At 42.8% G+C, this 20,518-nt stretch overlaps 1 protein-coding gene across 4 annotated transcripts in view; it reads right to left on the minus strand.

Annotated features, from left to right (window-relative positions):
• Window positions 1-20,518, minus strand: part of LOC311229191 (uncharacterized protein) — a 50,541-nt gene that overhangs the window by 5,447 nt on the left and 24,576 nt on the right. For all 4 annotated transcript variants that reach the window (XM_084315259.1, XM_084315258.1, XM_084315256.1 and 1 more), the window contains 10 exons: window positions 19,599-19,759; window positions 18,109-18,235; window positions 17,127-17,272; window positions 13,421-13,547; window positions 11,643-11,672; window positions 11,360-11,472; window positions 10,497-10,629; window positions 8,472-8,611; window positions 1,378-1,501; window positions 74-232 (listed from right to left, as the gene is read on the minus strand). In XM_084315259.1, the coding sequence (XP_084171385.1) occupies window positions 74-232; window positions 1,378-1,501; window positions 8,472-8,611; window positions 10,497-10,629; window positions 11,360-11,472; window positions 11,643-11,672; window positions 13,421-13,547; window positions 17,127-17,272; window positions 18,109-18,235; window positions 19,599-19,759 (1,260 nt within the window). The remainder of the gene's footprint in view (window positions 1-73; window positions 233-1,377; window positions 1,502-8,471; window positions 8,612-10,496; window positions 10,630-11,359; window positions 11,473-11,642; window positions 11,673-13,420; window positions 13,548-17,126; window positions 17,273-18,108; window positions 18,236-19,598; window positions 19,760-20,518) is intronic.

The following is a 20,518-nucleotide window of genomic DNA, read 5'->3' on the forward strand; positions in this document are numbered from 1 at the left end:
TCATAATAATTTTTTTATCGTCTTGCCAAGTTGTCTTATAACCGACAGATCGCTATGGTTACGATACACGTACCTTGCAGTGAAGATGTCCATCCTGATAGAACCAGACCTGCTCGATTCCATCGGTGTCCTCTGCTCCTTGGATACGCATCATTTTGATGTCATCCAGATCCCCGGTCACTGACATCAGAAGTCCCGTCTCTCTGTTCCTCAAACGGAAGTGGACATGCTTCTACTCAGAGAGAGATAGAGACAGACAGACAGACAGACAGGATCAATGCCTCTGCTCACTGCCTCCAAGCAATCTATACACAACGATTTTAAAATAAATTATGTGACAATGTGGGGAAAACCTTTTAGCTTTTACAGTAATACAATATTTTCCTTTTAGGCATTCATCAGGTTCATGATGGAAACGTGTGTGGGGTGCCTTTTGATCCATAATAGAAACGTGTTCTATGGCCCTACATGGGGCATTGCAAATGGAACCCCATAACAAGGAACATGATAATGACATGGTGCACAATGACTTGAATTTGTTTTCGAGATTACATATGTTTTTACGCCTTAAAAAGGGAACACACCAACATTATGGGAAATGAGCTTACCGTCTTCTCCAGAGTCAGACAAGAAGATAAATACCAATTTCCTCTTTGTGCATTCAGTAGAAAGGTATCAGGCTGCAAGATAGCCCAGTTTAGCACAAATGAATGAAAGTAGATACGGCCGAGCTAGCCAAAAACGTCTCTCCCAGAATTATATTAAGCTGGGTTAGTGGTCCGTATGTGCTTCCATTAATTTGTGCTAAGCTAGGCTAGCTTGCAGCCAAATAGCTGAACCACAGAGAGGAAATTGGTATCCCATCTTTTTGTCTGACTCTGGAGAAGACGGTAGGCTAAGCATTATTATTCCCCATAATGTTAGCATGTTGCTTTAATGTGTGCATTTTAGAATGTGTGTCAACACTTAGCACTGTTAGCCATCACTTTTCATTTCACGTTTTAATCACAACGCATTTAAATAGGTTTCCCTTGTTCTGCGTACGAGGGTCGACCTCTCAACACATGTGTTTTCTTTAAAACATAAATAAATAAACAATAATAATAATAATTCAGATCAAGGATGAATTTGCTGAATAAGAAACGACTGTAAATGCAAACATGGCTAATTGTGGAGGTGGATGTGTTGTTGACATGATGAGCGGAGGAAGCCTGTAGTTGTGGCATAACTCTCACACAAAATGTGCATCATTCCTGTTTCCACCATTGTGTGTCCACAGTATTTCAGTTGTTTTCATACATGTTCATACATGTTCATACATGTTCATACTGGCTACTGTAATAATTTCTAAGAGCATCAGGGGGTGTGGCCTCTTACCTGAATAAGAGGTCGGAGGGATCCAATTCGCTGCCAGCTGCTGAACTTGCGCCAATCAACGACCTCACCAGGCTTCAGTAGAATCTGAGCACCCCTGTAGTTGCTCTCCTCATACAAGACCCACCTATTCATAAAAAAAAAAAAAAAAAAGGAAAAAGGTAAACCCCATGTCACTCCCAACATCTAGCATGTCTCCTTGTGCATGTTAATAGATCTGAGGTGCTTTTCTTTTGGTTTCTCGCATTTGAATGTTCTGTTGACGTTTTTGAATGCGGGTGTTTGAATGCTTGCCATGATGTCATCATTGGGGGAGTATGATTACATTCTCGAAGTCAACTTCCTGTCTGTTATTGCTACGCAACTGCAGCGTGGGGGGAAACTGCCCCGCCTGGTACATTGTGTACACTATTTAGTGGAGCAACGGATAGTTAAAGCGGCAAATTAAAGACAACCAAGCAGACTTTTCTTCAGTCCTTCACAATGCCAAAGAGCTGCTGTGTTACGCGTTATACTAATGACAAAAACAGAAATCCAAATCGGAAGTTTTATACCATCACAGAGGAAAAAGTGGCTGGTGGCTAACGTTCGGCTAACTCGCTCTGATGTTGTGGTCGTGGTAATCAGGGGGAGTTTCTTTGACTCATATCTCGCCTTAGAATCACCAGAAAGGCTTTCGAAATAGTGAAATGCCATGTTGGCCTCAATATTTTCAAAACAAATCGTATGAAAATGTTATGAAATGAACAAGAATGTGATAAAACATGTAATAAAAACGGAGCTCAATGCATGGATTTGATGGTAGAAATCCGTATGGTCCCCCTATACCAAGATGGCGGCGGTCTCGTGACATCAGAGTGTCTTCGAGAATGGGCTATCTGTGTTAAATGATATTATCTAGCATAATTATCTATTAATTAGATCATGATGGATTCAGCTATTGGGGATCTTAATAAAACAAACAAACAAACAAACAAACAGCACAAGGAATAGTTATTAAGTGCTGGAAAGGAGCACTTCTATAACAGGGTATCTGCAGGTTTAGCCCAGTCAGATTTAAGGCTTTTTAAGACTTTTTAATGCCACTCAGAATTAAATTTAATACCAATTTCACAATAACAAAATGGCAAAAATCATGCAACGACACCAATTAGTTTAAGTTTAGGGACACGTTGGTCCAAAGATGTTTATTAAAAAATAACTTGGAAACTTAAAAATCTTGAACTTAAAGGAGTAACTGGATTGGATGAATTTCAACAAAGGGGTGACCAAACATAAATAGCAAATATAGCTATACAAAATATACCAGGGGCCAAGCAGCAAGTGCAACAGCCACATTTCCGTCAGAACACATACTACCATAGGACTGATACCTGTAAGAACACATGATTATCACCATAGGACTGATACCTGTCAGAACACATAACTATTACCACCCTCCCCAGGGTATCAAAAAAGTCAACCAACAAACAAGATTCTTGTGCCGGATCTCCTCTCTGGTAAACAAGAATACCCTGAAGACTCTGGCAGGAGCACTCATTCAAGGGTACTACGACTATGCTTGCACCTCATGGTACCAAAGCACCTCAAAGGCCCTAAAAACAAGATTACAAACATCACAAAACAAACTGGTCAGACTACTGCTAAACCTCACTCCTAAAACCCACTTTACCCCTGCCCACATTCAAAACCGCTCTTAAAGAGCACCTACGGGAGGCTGCAATTAGAAACTGGGCACCGTAAATGTCCAACCCCCCCCCCCCCCCTCCTAATGTACAGTCTCCTCCCCATCATATGTATATATTTTCTGTTAGGATCTCTGGGTAACAGTACTGTATATTTGCATATGTCACAAATGTAACAGTACAGTTACTATGAATTGAAAATGGGGGACCCTGATGTAAACAAGACGAAAGTCTCTCTGGTCTGCATCCCCTTAACAATTGTGTGTATTGAGCCGTACTGTATTGTACCCATTCTGCAATCTGTTAATAAAGTTTTTCATTTATTCATCCAGTCGTTTTGTTTTTGTGGTTTGGTTGAATGAATGAAAACTTTGTTTAACAGATTGCAGAATGGGTACAATACAGTACGGCTCAATACACACAATTGTTAAGGGGATGCAGACCAGAGAAAGACGTTTGTCTTGTTTACATCAGGGTCCCCCATTTTCAATTCATAGTGACATTTATGGCATAGGGACATGATACAGGTATATAGTACTGTTACATTTGTGACATATACGATATGCAAATATACAGTACTGTTACCCATAGATCCTAACATACATATGATGGGAGGATACTGTACATTAGGAGGGGGTGGGTGGGAGGAAAAAATACATAGTGGGTGACTCTCATCGAACATAAACACAAACGTGCCCTTGTTTACATCCGTGAATAGATTATTTTCAAGTTAAGACCTCAGCTTCAAGCGTTGGCGTGGAGCCGCATGTTATCCAGACTTCTGTTGGTGCAGATGTTATAGTCCTACCTGAGATGGCGGGGCCGAAAAGAAATTCGAAATAGTAGTTTGCAGGCGCCGTTTTTGCAGAGGTACGCTTAGCGCTGCTCAGCATGTGCGACTCGACTGCTCTTTTTTTGTTGTTGCAGCGGGCCTCGTAATGGTCTTTGACTGGGACCAACCATGGCGCAAACAGTGGATTGTCGAGCCAGTTCTCGTTAAATTGGCACTTTCCCATATTAACGAGTGCAAATGCTAAACTAAACGTAACGTTATCGCTTCCGCTTCGCCTTGCTAACGTTAGCTAGACTCCACTGGCACTGAAATTGTTCCCGGCCAACATAAGGACCTGTGTTGGTTCCGCCCCATTCCGGTCTGCGTGATGCTACAACGCGGCCAATAAAAACTCCCGACTTTATCTCCCGTTAACCGTTCTTCCCCAGATTTCATAATAAAACATGACATGGCATTTTATCTTTCCTTTCTATGGCATTTTTAAGACCTCTGAAAATGGATTTAAGACATTTTAAGACAAACTAAGGCCTTAATTATTGATAAACCAATTTAAGACTTTTTAAGACTTTTTAAGGATCCGCGGACACCCTGTATAACCACTATTTCACTTTGTGTGTTCATTAGTGTATGTGTGTGCGCGTGCATTCGATCCAAGCACCAAACACACTTGTCTATGTTCAAATAGGAACACAAGTGTAATGATCTGAAGACAAGTCTAATGTCCCATAGAGACGACGTAGTCTTCTCGCAGGCAAAATGCAGGACAGATAACAATAACACAAGCGTGTTTGGCATCCCTTCTTCTTCAGGTTCACTCACTGGTCTGATGACATCACACGGATGATGTCACCATTATCTAGCTTAAGTGAGAGATGTCCGTCGCTGTTTCTAACTCAACAGCTCCACTCTTTGGCTCGACAACCCCAGCAGTGGGAATGTCCACCCCGATCTCGCTTAAAATATGTAAATACAGTACTAATCGACCACAGGAAAAAGGTACATATTGTACGTTATGTTATAGCCATAAGTAATATGTTGAAAATGTACAATGTGTACATATTACTAATAAGTACATATTATATTACATAAAAAAAAAAGTCAACTTTTAATGTTTTCAGAAAACATTTGAGCTCCCCTGCTGGGGAACAAACCCAGGGTGCTAGAATGGGAGGCAAGACGACCAAGACACACCTTTCTGACAGCCTCCTCCAAACCCAAACCCTAACCACACTGTTACCTTAAACTGACCCTAACCTTAACCCTAACTTTATATCTTAACCATAGCCGTAAAACATTCAAACGAACCATCATCATAGTATTGTTGTGTTTGTATCAGGTTGGGTGGGTGACTGTGAGAGCACTCTCTCTGTTGGTTCAACTCCCGGTCTAGACAGTATTTGTTTTGGACTTTTGCCGACACCAAAGATAAATATATTACTAACACAATATGTAAATACACTACTCATGGCTATAACACAACGGACATTATGTACCTTCTTTCCCCTGTGGTTGATTAGTCCTTTATTCACATCTCTGACGACACACAGTGTTGCTAGTTTACGCGTGTGATTTTCATTGCAGTTTTTAACTTAGACTCAATAGCTCCATTCTTTGGCAGACTACCCCGCTCTGCTGCAGTGGGAATGTCCCACTCCTGAGGCAGTTCTGGCTGGCCGTCTGTGGGCCCTTTCTTCCCATGGGGTGAGTTTGCACCTCAGTCCTGAATCTCACACATCACCCTCATGTTTCCACCGCATCATTCATTTCTCCCGTCAGCTCACTAACCTCGTCACCCTGCGATGTAACCGCTGACCTTGCGTTCTACGTCCCAATCAGTAGTGTCGTCTAGCGGTACCTGCCTGTGACATTTTGAAAAAGTATAGTGTGCCCTCTTGCAGATGTTTTTAAATATTCTTGACTCAGTGTTGTAGTCGAGTCACTAGATCGAGTCCGAGTCGAGTCTCGAGTCCCCAGTGTTCGAGTCCGAGTCCAAGTCCGAGTCACCAAAGAAGAGCTTGAGTCGAGTCCGAGTCGAGTCCCCATTACCCTATAGTCCGAGTCATCGAGGTTGAGTCCACTCCACTCTGGCAGTCAAAGAGCGGACATACAAATACTGTACGTTAATTTACTTTGTGACACAATAGCCAAACAAATGCACTAGCCGTCAATATCTTATGCCAAATGATTAGGGCCTATTACAATTTTTTTTAAATAAATAACTGTATTTATCAATTAATGAGTCTGAATGCAGTCAATGCTCGAGTCCAAGTCCGAGTCATCAGTGCTCAAGTCCGAGTCGAGTCACAAGTCCTGAACATCGGGACTCGAGTACTACAACACTGTCTTGACTGCAGGGAAGACTTGCTCATATGCGTATATTCAGAGTTAATTATATTGTTTACACTGCCTATTTTTTTTACTTTTCTACTGTACTATAATTCTATTGCCTGTATTTATGTCTTCTACTATTACCCTGCCCATACCTGTACCTCCCCTCCCCCCATGCTGCCATGCTGCCTGCATCTCCCCAAGGGGATCAATAAAGGGGATCAATAAAGGAACGTCTTATCTTATCGGACTTCAAATCTTGAATCCCGTTTGCGTCTTCACTGCCAAGTTCACAATATTCTCTAATAGATGAGTGTTTGAATTGTGACAGAACTGCAGGAATGTTCACTGTTAATACTGCTATTATAACTGATAAGCATAATCAGCATTTATTTCTAACAATACTTGCACACTCTTAACCCATTGAAACCGGGAAACACATTTGTGTGTATATATATACAGGCTACAGTATATAATGCATTATTAGCAGGCGTTTTAGGTCTAAAGAGCGTAAATCATAATAATCCATGCTTTTCATTGAAAATGTAATTAAAAATCAGTCCAAAGCATTTGAATCTCCCCAGCTGTAATGGAATGCTCTCAGTTACTGTATGTGTGGATGCATGCATTATTATATCTATTATCATTATTATTATTATTAGACACAAGGGGTAAGATCATCATAATCAACGCTAGATCATCATTATTATCCTTCCTCGTGCAAGAATGAAAAGAGCCCTGGACCGCGGCGCCCCCCCCCCCCCCCCCCCACCTCCTGCACCCAACGGCACACAGCCACACACAGAGACAGCGTCGATCGGGGTAGAAATAAATATCAGATCAACGGTCAAATTTATATATAGTGTTCTTACCTTGTATCTGATGTAATGCAAAAGAAATAATCCAATTATCTGATCGCCATTCCAAATACTGCACGTGGAGGTCCGTACCACATTACCGAGCCATACACACGAATGGGCAGGCGGGGTTACTGTTCCATGCCATTGTTGTATAGACCTACCTCGCCTGAGTATTTAAACCCCACCCGCACGGCTCAGATCGTCCCAGAAAAGAAACTACACCATTCCTAATGGAGTGCAATACCAGCTGGAAGGCGTAGGCGGCGGTATTTGCCCTTTTGCGAGCTCAGACCCATTCCCAATGATAACATCAGGCTGGATGGATGAAAATGAATGGATATCGCTAATAAAAGAAATAACGATTAAAACCCGACTATACTCGTGATTGGCGCTGAACGGTCGGCGAGTTAACCCGACTATCATCGTGACTGGCGCTGAATGTGTTAAGAGTCATAGCCTCAAGTATTGCCGTATGTGTAAAAGGTTTAATGTTGATAAAAAATACTGTGCCGCAATCTACTTAAAAACACAAAACAGGCATTGCAACTGTTTCCAAGGACTCTTTTTTAATTTAAAGGCAGAATCTGTAATGTGGTCAAACAGTCACCTCACTTGGCATTGCACGTTGTTTACATGTTTTTGTTTTGGTCCGACGTGTGGGTTGTTGGGAGTTCAGTAACTTATTACAGTGTGAGTCTCTCTCCAGACTCCTCTCTTGGCAGAGCCTGAGGAGTGGCCAGCAGTAGCAACGCCCCCCCCCCCCCCCCCCCCTGTCCCCACTCAACTCCAACCCACACACCAAAACAAAACAAAAATAAATGTAAACAAAGTGCAGTACCGAGCAGGGCTCTTTGGCCTAGGGGTCGCCGTTTGACCGCATATATATATATATTTCCAAATATACAGGTTTTTGCACATGGTGCTAGACATGTGAGGCCCTGTGTGCCTGGTATGGGCCGCAGCAAACCACTGTCATTACACTGTCGCAGTGATTCATTGGTCCTCAGTGCTGCTCTCGCGCCATATAGTTGGTGCTCCTGAGAGCAAAGCCTGCCTGCTAAGTACATGTCTGTGAGGGATGTCCTCCCTGTTTCACATCTCCCCGTCACTTTTAACAGCCCCTTCCCCTTTCACCGAGAGTGAAAAGTGTCTTCATCACTTCAGGGAGTCTTGTTCCCTGCGTTGGCATCGTAGAACTGTATAAAACCGGGTTGGCACACACACACACACACACAGACACAATTATTGCTATGCTACGCTTGGTAACAAAACAACGATGTGACTTTCAGACGCCTTGACGACCGAAACCTGGTCCTTGACCCTGATAACGTCTCAGCCGCTGGTGTCAGTAGTCAGTTTTGACCGTGTGCTCCTCCGGTGATCTGTCCTAACCAACCAGAACATTGGCCTGGTTAGGCAGCCGTTACTTACATGCCCCCTTCCACCAGCACCGACTGCACCCGGCTGCAGCCTCCAGCCAGCTGCAGGTTGACCGAGCCACTCATCAGTATCATCTTCTTCCCTCGCAAACCACAGCGCTCAAACAGAGTGAGAGACGGCAGGGAGAACTCCTATAGGGAGAGAGAGAGAGAGAGAGTGAGTGAGAGAGAGACAGACAGAGAGACAGCTCAAACAGAGTGAGAGATGGCAGGGACAACTCCTATAGGGGGAGAGAGAGTGAGAGAGACAGACAGACGGCTCAAACAGAGTGAGAGACGGCAGGGAGAACTATAGGGGGGAGAGAGAGTGAGACAGAAAACGACAGAAGAGTGAAAGAGACGGAAAGAGAGTGAGAGACAGAAAGAAAGAAAGTGAGAGAAACAGACAGACAGAAAGAGAGTGAGACAGAAAGAGTGAGAGACAGAAAGAGAGTGAGAGACAGAAAGAAAGAAAGAGACAGAGAGTGGGAGAGATAGAAAGAGAGACAGAAAGAGAGAGAGAGAGACAGTAAGAGAGAGTGAGAGATACGGAAAGAGAGAGTAGAGTTTGGGACTGAGTGGGCAACAGAGACTATTGTATAGAACTGTTCGGAGGTCACCCCGGAAACAGACCAAACTCCCACTTATCTGGACGGTTTCAACAACAACAAAACAAAAACATAAACTAGCGTTTTAGGCCATCTGTTCTGCGGAGGACAACCACAAAAGAGACCCTCTATAGTCTATATACCTTTGTTACGTTGGTCGTCATTTCCATGGACGCAAGTAACTAAACGGACAGACGCCGTGAAATGTTTCAGATTTCAGGTTTGTATTTCTAAAGTAGACTCAAAACGATGGGAGGGAGGGAGGGAGGGAGGGAGGGGGGAATAATTAAAAGATTATTTAATTAAAATACAGTGTGAAAGTAGCGTTGCTGTTTACTTCCTTTCGGGGCCGAAGTGTTTTTTTTTTTTATTATTATTATCTTTTTCCCCCTCCTTTTTCCTCCGATTTTCTCCCATCCCAATGTTAGTCGTTATGCCAATTCCCAATCCCCTTCCTGGTCGCTGCGCACTTACCCCCCCACAGTCGGTCTAGGAGAGTGGAGGCTATCACGTGCTTCCTCCGACACACGTCTAGCCAATCAACCGCTTCTTTTCACCTGGCAGCGCGGATTCTCACTGAGAGGGCGTAGCGCCGTAGCGTGTGGAAGGATCACACTATCCCACTTAGATCCTATCCGCACTTAGCAGGCGCCCCGACCGAACTGTAGGAGTCGCTGTTTACAACGACCCGGACCAACCCCCGCCAGCTTCTCCCACCCTCTAATACTGCCAATTGTATTAGTGTGAACGGCCAGCCAAGCTGGTGACAACCCCGGAGCTGTGAGCTGGATTCAAACAGGCGAATCCAGCCGCTCCGGGGTTGGTGACGAACGCAATCTCCGTTACGCCACCTGACCGCCCCGGGGCCGAAGTGTTTTGACCGTGAGACATCGCCCAACTCGCTGCGTAGGAGCACGGTGGTCAGTTGTTGCTATTTAAGAGAAACACTGCTTCAGGAAATCGACTGCAGTCTGAGCCGTTTCCTAGCAACGCATCAAACAATCCACCAAAATACTTCTTTGGCCTCTGTTCCTCTGGAAAACAGATGGGAGAGTTGTTTCTACAGTAAATGTATCATCCAGCAGTGGCCTATGAATCATATATCATCCTGTATGGAGACGATGTGTGATTCATATAAAAATGAGAGAGAGAGAGAGAGAGAGAGAGAAACAGAGAGACAGAAAGAGAGAGACAGAAAGAGAGAGACAGAAAGCAAGACAGACATACATAAAGAGTGAGACAGTGAAAGAGACAGAAAGTGAGAGAGACAGACAGAAAGAGTGAGAGGCAGAAAGGGTGAGACAGAAAGAGAGTGAAAGAGAAAGAAAAGGAGACAGAAAGAGAGAGAGAGTAGAAGAGAGAGTGAGAGACAGAGAGAGAGTAGAATAGGGAGAGAGTAGAATAGAGAGTACTGTAGGTAGGCGACTTACAAAGCCAGCGGTCTGTAGGGACTGGATGGAGGGGCAGGAATGAGAGCAGCCCATCGCTCTCAGGTTGGGATAGCTCCCTGCCTCCAAAACATACATATTCCCAGTGAAGTCCTGGCCTTCAAATGCCAGCCAGCTGAAAAACATTCACCCACAAAGGCATTGAGCGTGTTAACGTTGGAAGACTTCCTAGGTCTAAAGGTATTTAGCCAAATGTTGGTAAATGTTGATTTTATAAAACTGACTCATAGAACAATCATTTCTTAAAAAAGAATAACCTGTTTTGGAGTTAACGTAAACCAAAGGTCTAGAAGCCCAGAAGATACTTCTCTGCATAGTACACATCTATTAGCAAACTAAAGTATAGGCCCTGCACACAACACAATGAGACTGTAACCTTCTAGGTAGCCTTCTGGCTTCAAGCTGTGGCGTAATATTCCCCCAAGGACTGTTTGTTTATCCAGTTACGGAAATAAATATATAATAGAATTTGTTTTAACTTTTTATGGTGGACTTTCTAAAAACACTAAGGCACCGCAATGTGAGGGTAACGGTTGTAGTTCTTCCTGGATGAGGGGTGAGGGGGGTGAGGGATTGAACATTTTATTAACAGATTGCAGAATGGGTACAATACAGTACGGCTCAAGGATGAGGGGTGAAGGGTGAGGGATGAGGGGTGAGTGATGAGGGATGGTGGATGAGGGGTGAAGGATGAGGGATGGTGGATGAGGGGTGAAGGATGAGGGGTGAGTGATGAGGGATGGTGGATGAGGGGTGAAGGATGAGGGGTGAGTGATGAGGGATGAGGGGTGAGTGATGAGGGATGAGGGGTGAGTGATGAGGGGTGAGGGAGGAGGTGTTCTCACCTGCCCGCTTGGACCCTACAGGAGGCCAGAGAGAAGCCCTGCTGGAGGGACGCAGCGCTGTCCTCAAGACCGAGGACGACGCCGTGGAAGTCCGGCTCGGAAAACAACTGCACCTGAGAGACGCAGACAAACACAACAAGTCTCATCCTCTGTGAGTCATCCTCTGTGAGTCATCCGGTCGATATCTCACTCAGACACACCGGGCCCCGAAAATGAGGGAATAAATAAATCAGCGCCAATGAAACAGAAAATACGATTCCATGGCTATTTTTGTTTTACTCACCTTAAAATTGGTTGAGTTCTCAAAGTTATCCTGAAATGAACCCAAGGAGGGAAGAATTATTAGTATTTTCAGGCACTCAACATATTTCTCTTTAACAACTCATTTGATATTATATACATTGTGTGATAAAAGGAATAATATATATATTTCAACAAACAGGGTTTTTGTAGTTTCAATGAAATACGCAAAAAATTTAATCTCACCAAGTCCACATATTATTTTTACGCACAGTTATTGGCATGTTTGAAGGCTCACGGTGTTCCATTAAAGATACCAATTGTACACCACAGATACCACAAATTTTCTATGAAAGAGAGACATCGAGAGGTTTTGTATCAGATCTTTATCATCAATTACTAACGGCCTCGTATGAAACCCTCCATCTAGACTCAGTCTGGAGGAGGGATATACCAGACCTGGAGACAGACTTTGACTGGCAAGAGGCCTGGGCAAATGTACGACTTGCATCAAGGAACCCGGACCATCAACAAATCAATCTTAACTATATTCACAGGACATACTTAACTCCTATAAGACTGAACAAAATGAGTCTTAAACAAGACTCCAAATGCTCCCTATGTACAAATGGGGACGAAGGGACATTTATGCACATGTACTGGGACTGCCCACCAGTTAAGATATTTTGGAAAGAAGTGACCCAGCAATTAGCAAATCTCTTAAAGGGGAACTATTTTACTATTTCTTTCACTATTTGGGCACTTTTACACAATTCCTGTGAGTCTATGGAACACCTCTGTAATATATATATTTTTTTTTTATTCATTGTTTTGTATTTCTAATCAAGTCCTCAAAAACAGCATTTTTCTACCTCAAGATCTCGAGCTGTTTTGAGCCTGGGCTCCTAAACCACTGCGCAGCGGTGGCGGCGCCTGAACATTAACATGCAGCGGTGTCTTTCTGACATCACATATCGCGCACATTTTCAAATGACTCAGTTCAGTGAGGGTGAATATTGTGAGAGGAGAATTGGAAGAATGCGCCAATATGAGAATTTTGAGACATAGATCATATTAATATAAGTTCACATAGCTAGGAAACAATGCTAAACACTCAAAAAGGCCATTTATAAGATAGTTCCCCTTTAACTCTGGATATACCTGTACGCCCCTCTGTATTACTGCTGAATGATGTCTTTGAGCATGCAGTACCTCCACAGCTAAAGAGATTGGTTTTATCCGGTATCACAGTGGCTAAAAAGCTGATAGCATCACGATGGTTTCAACCGGAAAAAATTTGCCGGAAGGTCTGGACTCTTACATATCTCGATGTGATTTATCAAGAAATATCTACAGCAAGAATTTTGGGTCTCAATGAATCCAAAATGACATTGTGGTTAGAAGTGGTGGAGAGAATAAAAGCTAGCATATAATGGTAGTGTCTGGTTAGGAACAAGTTATAATGGTTGGATTATCCAATGGGGGGTCCGGGAGGGAGGGGTTCGAGCTGGAGCATATGTGTGTAGGTTTTTAGATAACAGGTATTAGGGGTATATCCTGTATAAGACATTTGACTAAATGGTAATTTCATTGGATATGCACTGTTAATTAATGCTTGTATATCTTATCGTGTGTTGTCATGTTTGTTTATATGTCTGTTTAAAAAAATATATATATATATATAAAAAAATATATATATATATATATATAATAAATTATTTGAAATAGTATTAATTATATATATAATATAATTATATATTAATAATTTCTTTTAAAATCAAGAATCAGGAAACGCTTGCAACTGGCAGATTTAATTCTCACCACAACGACTGGCATCACGGAGGCGATTCTGGGCCGCGAGGCCCCCCAGTCCTCTGGGCTTCCGTACAGGCCTCTCTCCAGCACATAGGCGTCCCCAGAGAAGCCTGGCTCCTCAAACACCACCCACCTGGGAGAGAGGAGACAATAACATCGGAGAAGAAATAAGAAGTAGAACTCAAAAAGATTCAAAAACAAAGATTGTGAGGGCATGGCGGGAACTGTGGGGGAAGGGTGTGTGTGTGTGTGTGTGTGTGTGTGTGACCACGCTCACACAGACGACAGAAAACCACACAGTCGCAGAGGCAGAGACAGGGCTTGTGTGTTCGTTAAGTGACTGTATGCCAACACTTAAAAGGGAATGTCCACCTTTAATAGTATACTATAGTATTCATTCTGTAGTATAAAATAGTATTCTGTAGTATACTATAGTATTCATTCTGTAGTATTCATCTTAAAATATAATACTGTGTTCTACAGAGCTGTACAATTTATTTAAATATAATACCGATACCGATATACCGATATTGTCCAACTCTTAATTTCCGATACCGATATCAACCGATATCAACCGATACCGATATATGCAGGGTTTCCCCTCCCCCCCCCAAAAACTGAATAATTTCAGGTAATTAACATTACATATCTCTTGTTGTGGAATTAACACAACATTATGCATACTTTTGACAATAAATAAAATCAGAATTTGTTCTTACTTGCTTGCCTGGGTAAATAAAGGTTATAGAAATGTTAAAAAAAAAAAAAAAAAAAAAAAATTAAACCGATACCGATATGTTCCGATATCACATTTTAATGCCAATATCGGCCGATAATATTGGTAGGCCGATAATATCGGACATCCCTACCACTGACCCTTAGCTGCCAGAGGTGTTCCCCTCCTGCTGACTTGTTGTACACAATTTGTAAGTCGCTTTGGAAAAAAGCTTCAGCTAAATTACTAAATGTAAATGTAAATTCTATGTTAGGGCGGATTCTCCCTTCAATTTGTTTGTTTGTTTGTTTCCAAATGACTGTCTTCCACAGGATGAAGAGTGAGCTTGATCTCCCACATCATAGTGGCTAAATGACTATACTGTGTGTAGCCTCACGGGAAATGTGGTATGCGTGTGTGTGTGTGCGTGTGCATGTGTGTGTGTGTGCGTGTACTTTGTCTTCTAAAGAGAGACACAGACAGACAGATAAACAGAGATGTTCATAATGTGTAGTACTGATTACTTGCTAGAAAGAGATAGAGGGAAGAGCATTGTTTACAATTGTGTTTGTGTCTATTGGAGAGAAAGAGACAGACTGACTGAAAAACCAAGAGTATGTTATTCTATTCACAAATCATTTTGTGTGTGCACGTGCGTTCGTGTGCGCGCACGTGTGCATGTGCATGTCTGATCATGTTTGCACAGACAGACAAGTCTCTATCTGCAGGACTACCAGAGCCAATTCGTCTTGAAGGGGGGGGTTGCAGCATGACAAGGGCGAGGTTGTATAATATAATAACAGGCCAGCAGTAGGCATCCGAACTCTCCAGGACTGCTAAAGACAGCAAAGGCCATGTCTACTGAAGCAGGAAGGAAAAGAATGTTCCATTCCTCATTATCCTCCATTTTGTGAGTCACTCATCATAACATACGGTGCGGAATGAGGTGCATTAAATGAGTTTCTTCAGCTTGTCAAAAAGTCAAGGTAGTGAAAGGACTTTGTCACGTTTTAAAATAAATTACCAACAGCAACGAAAACAATCTGACGCATGTGTAAACAATAGAGACTGTATAACTGTTAACCACATTTCCAGTGGTATACTACCTCGGTTTGGCCTCAATCTGTACTATACGCAGTGTTGTAGTACTCTAGTCGAGTCCTGGACTGCTTTTCAGGACTCGTGACTCGACTTGGACTTGAGCACTGATGACTCGGACTTGGACTCGAGCATTGACTGCATTTGGACTCGGAAGGTGCAGACGAGGACTCAGGCTTGTTAATTGATAAATACATTTTTTTCCAGTTTTCTTTTGTAATAGCCCCTAATCATTTGGCATAAGATATTGATGGCTAGTGCATTTGTTTGGCTATTGTGTCACAAAGTAAATAAACTCCCTTTGAAATGGTGACCGCTGTGTCATTTATGTTTAATGTAGACCTTTTTTTATTCGTATGTCAGCTCTTTGACTGCCAGAGTGGAGTGGACTCAACCTTGATGACATGGACTCGGACTCTGACTATAGGGTAACGGGGACTCGACTCGGACTCGACTCAGGTTCTTCTTTGGTGACTCGGACTTGGACTCGGACTCGAACACTGGGGACTCGAGACTCGACTCGGACTCGACATTTAGTGACTCGACTACAACACTGACTATACGATAATAAGAGGAAGCCAGACAAATGCCTGAAGAAGAGAGCACTGTACTGTACATGTAATTAGGCCGTTGATTACTAAAGCCTGACTGCTCACAGAGCTCCTCCCCGATGTCCCGCCTCCAACCTCCACCAGGGTGTGGGACGGTCACTTGACCAACTAACAGTTAAAAGGCGGGAGAAATGCACCGAATGTCAGAGACACCGGCGATCTGTCTCAACCTGCCGGCCTGGGAGTGGCCATTTACTCCTCTGTCCTTGAACTACACACACACGTTGAACTACACACACACACACACACACACACACACACACACACACACACACACACACATGAATCAACTAGCACTGTATCAACACACCTTGAATGAACAATGCATCTCAGAGCAAGTGTGGCACTTATCTGTCCATAATGGTTATCAAACAGCAGGGTTCCCACAGACATTGCAAAATGAAATTCAAGGTATTTCAAGTACTTTCCTAAGCACTATTTTCCATTTTAAAAGGGCATTTAAAAGGATACAATTCACTTTTAAATGCTGTTTTTTATTGAAGAAAAATCGGATCCAATATTTATGGCTTAACCCATTTCCGACAATTAGTTACACTTTAAATAAAAATAAATTCTTGATTCAGAACAATTTGATCATGGATGAACAACACTTTCATTGCGAATGGTTGATTTTAATTTCAAGGACTTTTTAAGCACCTTGTTAAAAAATGGGCTGTTTTCAAGGAATGCCAGGCCTTGACTTTTTTTTTACAAAAATCAAGCACTTTAAGCACTTCAAGTTCAAAGACCTTGTGCGAACCCCGCGTCTAGCACATCTTATAAGTAGAGTAAGTGGGGAAAGATAGCTACAGTATGTTCTCTGAAGCTCAGGCAGTGATAATTATCACCGGGGATATGGTTGTTAAAAGCGGTTTGTTTGCTTTTTAAATAAGTGCTATATAAATAAACTTGACATGACATCTTAACTACTTTAGTCAACAGAAATGTGATGATGCCTTGTGAACACTTGAGCAAGGATCCTGACATTTACCAGCCAGCCAACCTAACCTGTTCCCTCCCCATCATCCTTATGAGAGAGAGAGAGATCTGACGGTGCATTACAGAGGGGAGAGACCTGTTCCCTCCCCCATCATCCTTATGAGAGAGAGAGAGATCTGACGGTGCATTACAGAGGGGGGAGACCTGTTCCCTCCCCCATCATCCTTATGAGAGAGAGATCTGACAGTGCATTACAGAGGGGAGAGACCTGTTCCCTCCCCCATCATCCTTATGAGAGAGAGAGAGAGATCTGACGGTGCATTACAGAGGGGGGAGACCTGTGACTTACACTCCTCCCAAGACGTCGACAGACTGCGTCTTCAGCCCGTAACCTGTGTCCTCCATGATGGGAACAGGGACTGTGAGGTCGATGTTGAGGCCCAGCGCGCCGAAGTCTCTGTCGCTGAACATCTTCAGGTGTGGAGCCATGAAATCCTGTGGTGGGAATGAAACCATACGAAACCAATGACCATCACATACAGACGTCGCTGGTTCCCAGGGCTGTATGTGTACCACTACGCTTTGCTAGCTTCATATCTCAGCCGGGCAAATGAATATAGACTCAAATTAACTTTAGATCTCCTGGGGCAGCAGTATTTCATGTAATTCTATTATATTCAGAAGCATTTTACATTACCTAAACATTGTTGAAATGGTCCCAACTTCTTAAAATGTCTGTTTACTGGGCTGGGCTATGATGCATCGATGACTAACAAATGTTGCGCTCGGAAAACAGACAGACTCCTCGTTTACATTGTGAGAAGTTGGAACATTTCAACAACTTTGGGGTAAGCGTTTGACAAATAAGTGGCCCAGATGTTTATGTTTAGGTCGTATAAAATGCTTCCGAGTAAGTAAAATAAAATGACACGATGTATGTACCACTGCCCTGGAGATCAAAGGTACATTTCAGTCTATGTTAATAACCCTTTCACTACCACACTACCAAATGGTTAACCCTTTCACTGTGACAATACAGAAGGTTAACCCTTTCACTGCCACACGACAAAGGGTTAATCCTTTCGCAACCACACTACAGAAGGTTAACCCTTTCACTACCCACACTACAGACGAGCAAAAAGCGCAGAGATATACATATACAGTCGGGAACCAGCAAATCCAGACATAGCTTACTGTACATCCCAAGTGCTTCCAGCGATACACTACAAGCATCCAAGTACCAGCAAGCTAAGCACACCGTAGTACCAGCACGTTACCATATAGTTACCACCATACACAACACATTCCACTTAGCTCAGTGTGATACGTACAGTGGTTACAGGTCGTAGAGACAGGAGGTGTTCGGAGCCTCCTCCCCAGTCCTCCCAGTCCTGGTACTCTCCCTCCTCCAGGACATGCTGTTGGCCCTCGAACCCTGGCTGGCTGTAGCCCACCCAGCTGCAGAGGAGAGAGGGGTGCATTATGGTCAGATATGAGGACATTGTTAGATAGAGCAATAACAAAAACCCAGGATATTGTAAAAATAAATAAATAACACTGCCTATTTTAATTTTTTATTTCCCCACTGTACTGTACTATACTTTTATGACCTCTATCATGTCTTCTACTATCACCATGTACCTGTACCTCCCCTCCCCCATGATGATATGATGCCTGAATTTCCCCCAAGGGGATCAACAAAGGAATATCTCATCTTATCTTAATAAATACTTTTGACCTATCTCAAGCCCCGCCCTCTTTTCTTCAGCCTCTCCACCTAGGTATCAACAAACTAATGGTGTCACTGTCACGCTGCTGTCTGCACAAACCGCGAAAGCAAGGCTGGAGCCTATTCCACACAGTGCACTCACAGTAGGTTTAAAACGTCGTTTTCAGGGCTTGTACAGACAGGAGCGTGACATGACCCCATTTGGTGCATTAGTTTGTGGTTAACCGGGTGGAGCTGCCGGCATCCGGTATGAAGAACAACACGGAGTGTGTTGAGAAAGTGTTCCAGCGCCGAGCGACGACATCACTGGTACAGTGAGTACGAAACAGGGCTAGGGTGTAACCCTTTCACTGCCACACTACTAATGGGTTAACCCTTTCACTGCGACAATACAGAAGGTTAACCCGTTCACTGTAGTGAAAGGTTAACCTTCTGTGGTGTGGTAGTGAAAGGGTTTAAAAATTAAACATAAATTAAGATAATGTGTAGTGTTTCCATCGTTCAATGTGTTCACGGAGGAAACGGGAAGGTTGTGAGGGACTTGAAGAGATAGTTCAGAATTCTATTCTGACATCAAGCGGTTATGAAATAGTGTAATCGATGCGTAACAGTTAGCTGACTCGCAGAGCGCCACGGTCGGAGTGTTGTCCCGGGTTCCGAGCTCCTGACAGGCAGCAAACAGTTATTATTAATTAATAAAAATATAAATAATAATTATTATTATTATTTGATTTAATCCACACCACAACATGGCGCCAAAACGTTTAACCATCCACAACAGAAAACATCGGCCCCTGCTCGTTTCCCCCCATGCTTCAGATGCATAGCTTCATGCTTCATACCCGACACGCTAACCCTAGTGCGTAGTGACTGCATACACACAGGGGCTTAGATCAAAGACAACATGACAGTCTAAAAAGCATGAGAAATGCACAAGGACCGCGTTGCATTACCTCAAAATTACACGCCCCACACAATAAACACTGTCATTTCTAGCTAGAGCGTTGCCAAACTGTGTTGCTAAATGTATTCCAAACAAATTGTCACATAAATATATGGCGTAATAATATTTTTTTAATAGAAACAACGTACAGTCCTCCAATGATCTTTACAGAGCCGGCCGACTGCAGTTTCCTTGAGTCCTGATTGGTCCCCTCTTTGACATTGTCTCCTTCATAGTCGTCGAAGCTGAAGACTTCACCGTCGATCTCCAGACAGGTCCCCTCAAAGCCAGGCCTCTCATAGACAAGAGCCTGAGGACAGAACGGGTCAAAGGTCAAATTAAACTGATGCCTCAGCACGGGCACCGATTGGTGTGTCAATACAAGTCATTTCAGAATGAATGCCGATTCACGACATTTAGTTGGCTGCTTTTAAAGTTACACACGTGTAATAGTATAATGATCACATCTATCGGGTTCTTTGGTAAGAAATATATATATATTTATTTAAAATAAATATTTCATGCAAATATTCCAGATTATAGCCAGAGGCTAATTTCCATCTGTAGTCCTTGCAGGTTGATGTTAACAAAATGTACACAAACTTTACAACCATAAAAAAACAGACAATAGATGATACAGACAATGACAATATAATATGTCCAATGTGGCGAGACAATAGGAAATAGGAAGACTATAAGTTTAAGTGTTAAAGTGACTGGTGCTTGTGCCAAAGTGCTAATGTGCTCATTTTATTGCACTTGAATTGTAAAGTGCTGGAACAGATTGCACGTTAATTGTAGATTAGCACGTTTCCCTTTATTGCACAAGGTTTTGCACTGCGTGAGCTACATAGATATATTTATGTATGCATTTTATAGCAAGTTGTATACACAGATTGTACTCGTATACGTGTTATTGTAATAGAAAATTGTCACAGATCAGGTTTAGCCACATCATTCAAATGACTGGAAGAGTGTAACATCAACACAGATGTAGTCACCCACATACATGTATCACAAGCTATGCATGTACAAAATAAAGCACAGAGTACTGTATACTGAACATAAG

The sequence above is a fragment of the Notolepis coatsorum genome (genome assembly GCF_963971535.1).
Source record: "Notolepis coatsorum genome assembly, chromosome: 5".
NCBI classification, from domain to species: Eukaryota; Metazoa; Chordata; class Actinopteri; order Aulopiformes; family Paralepididae; genus Notolepis; species Notolepis coatsorum.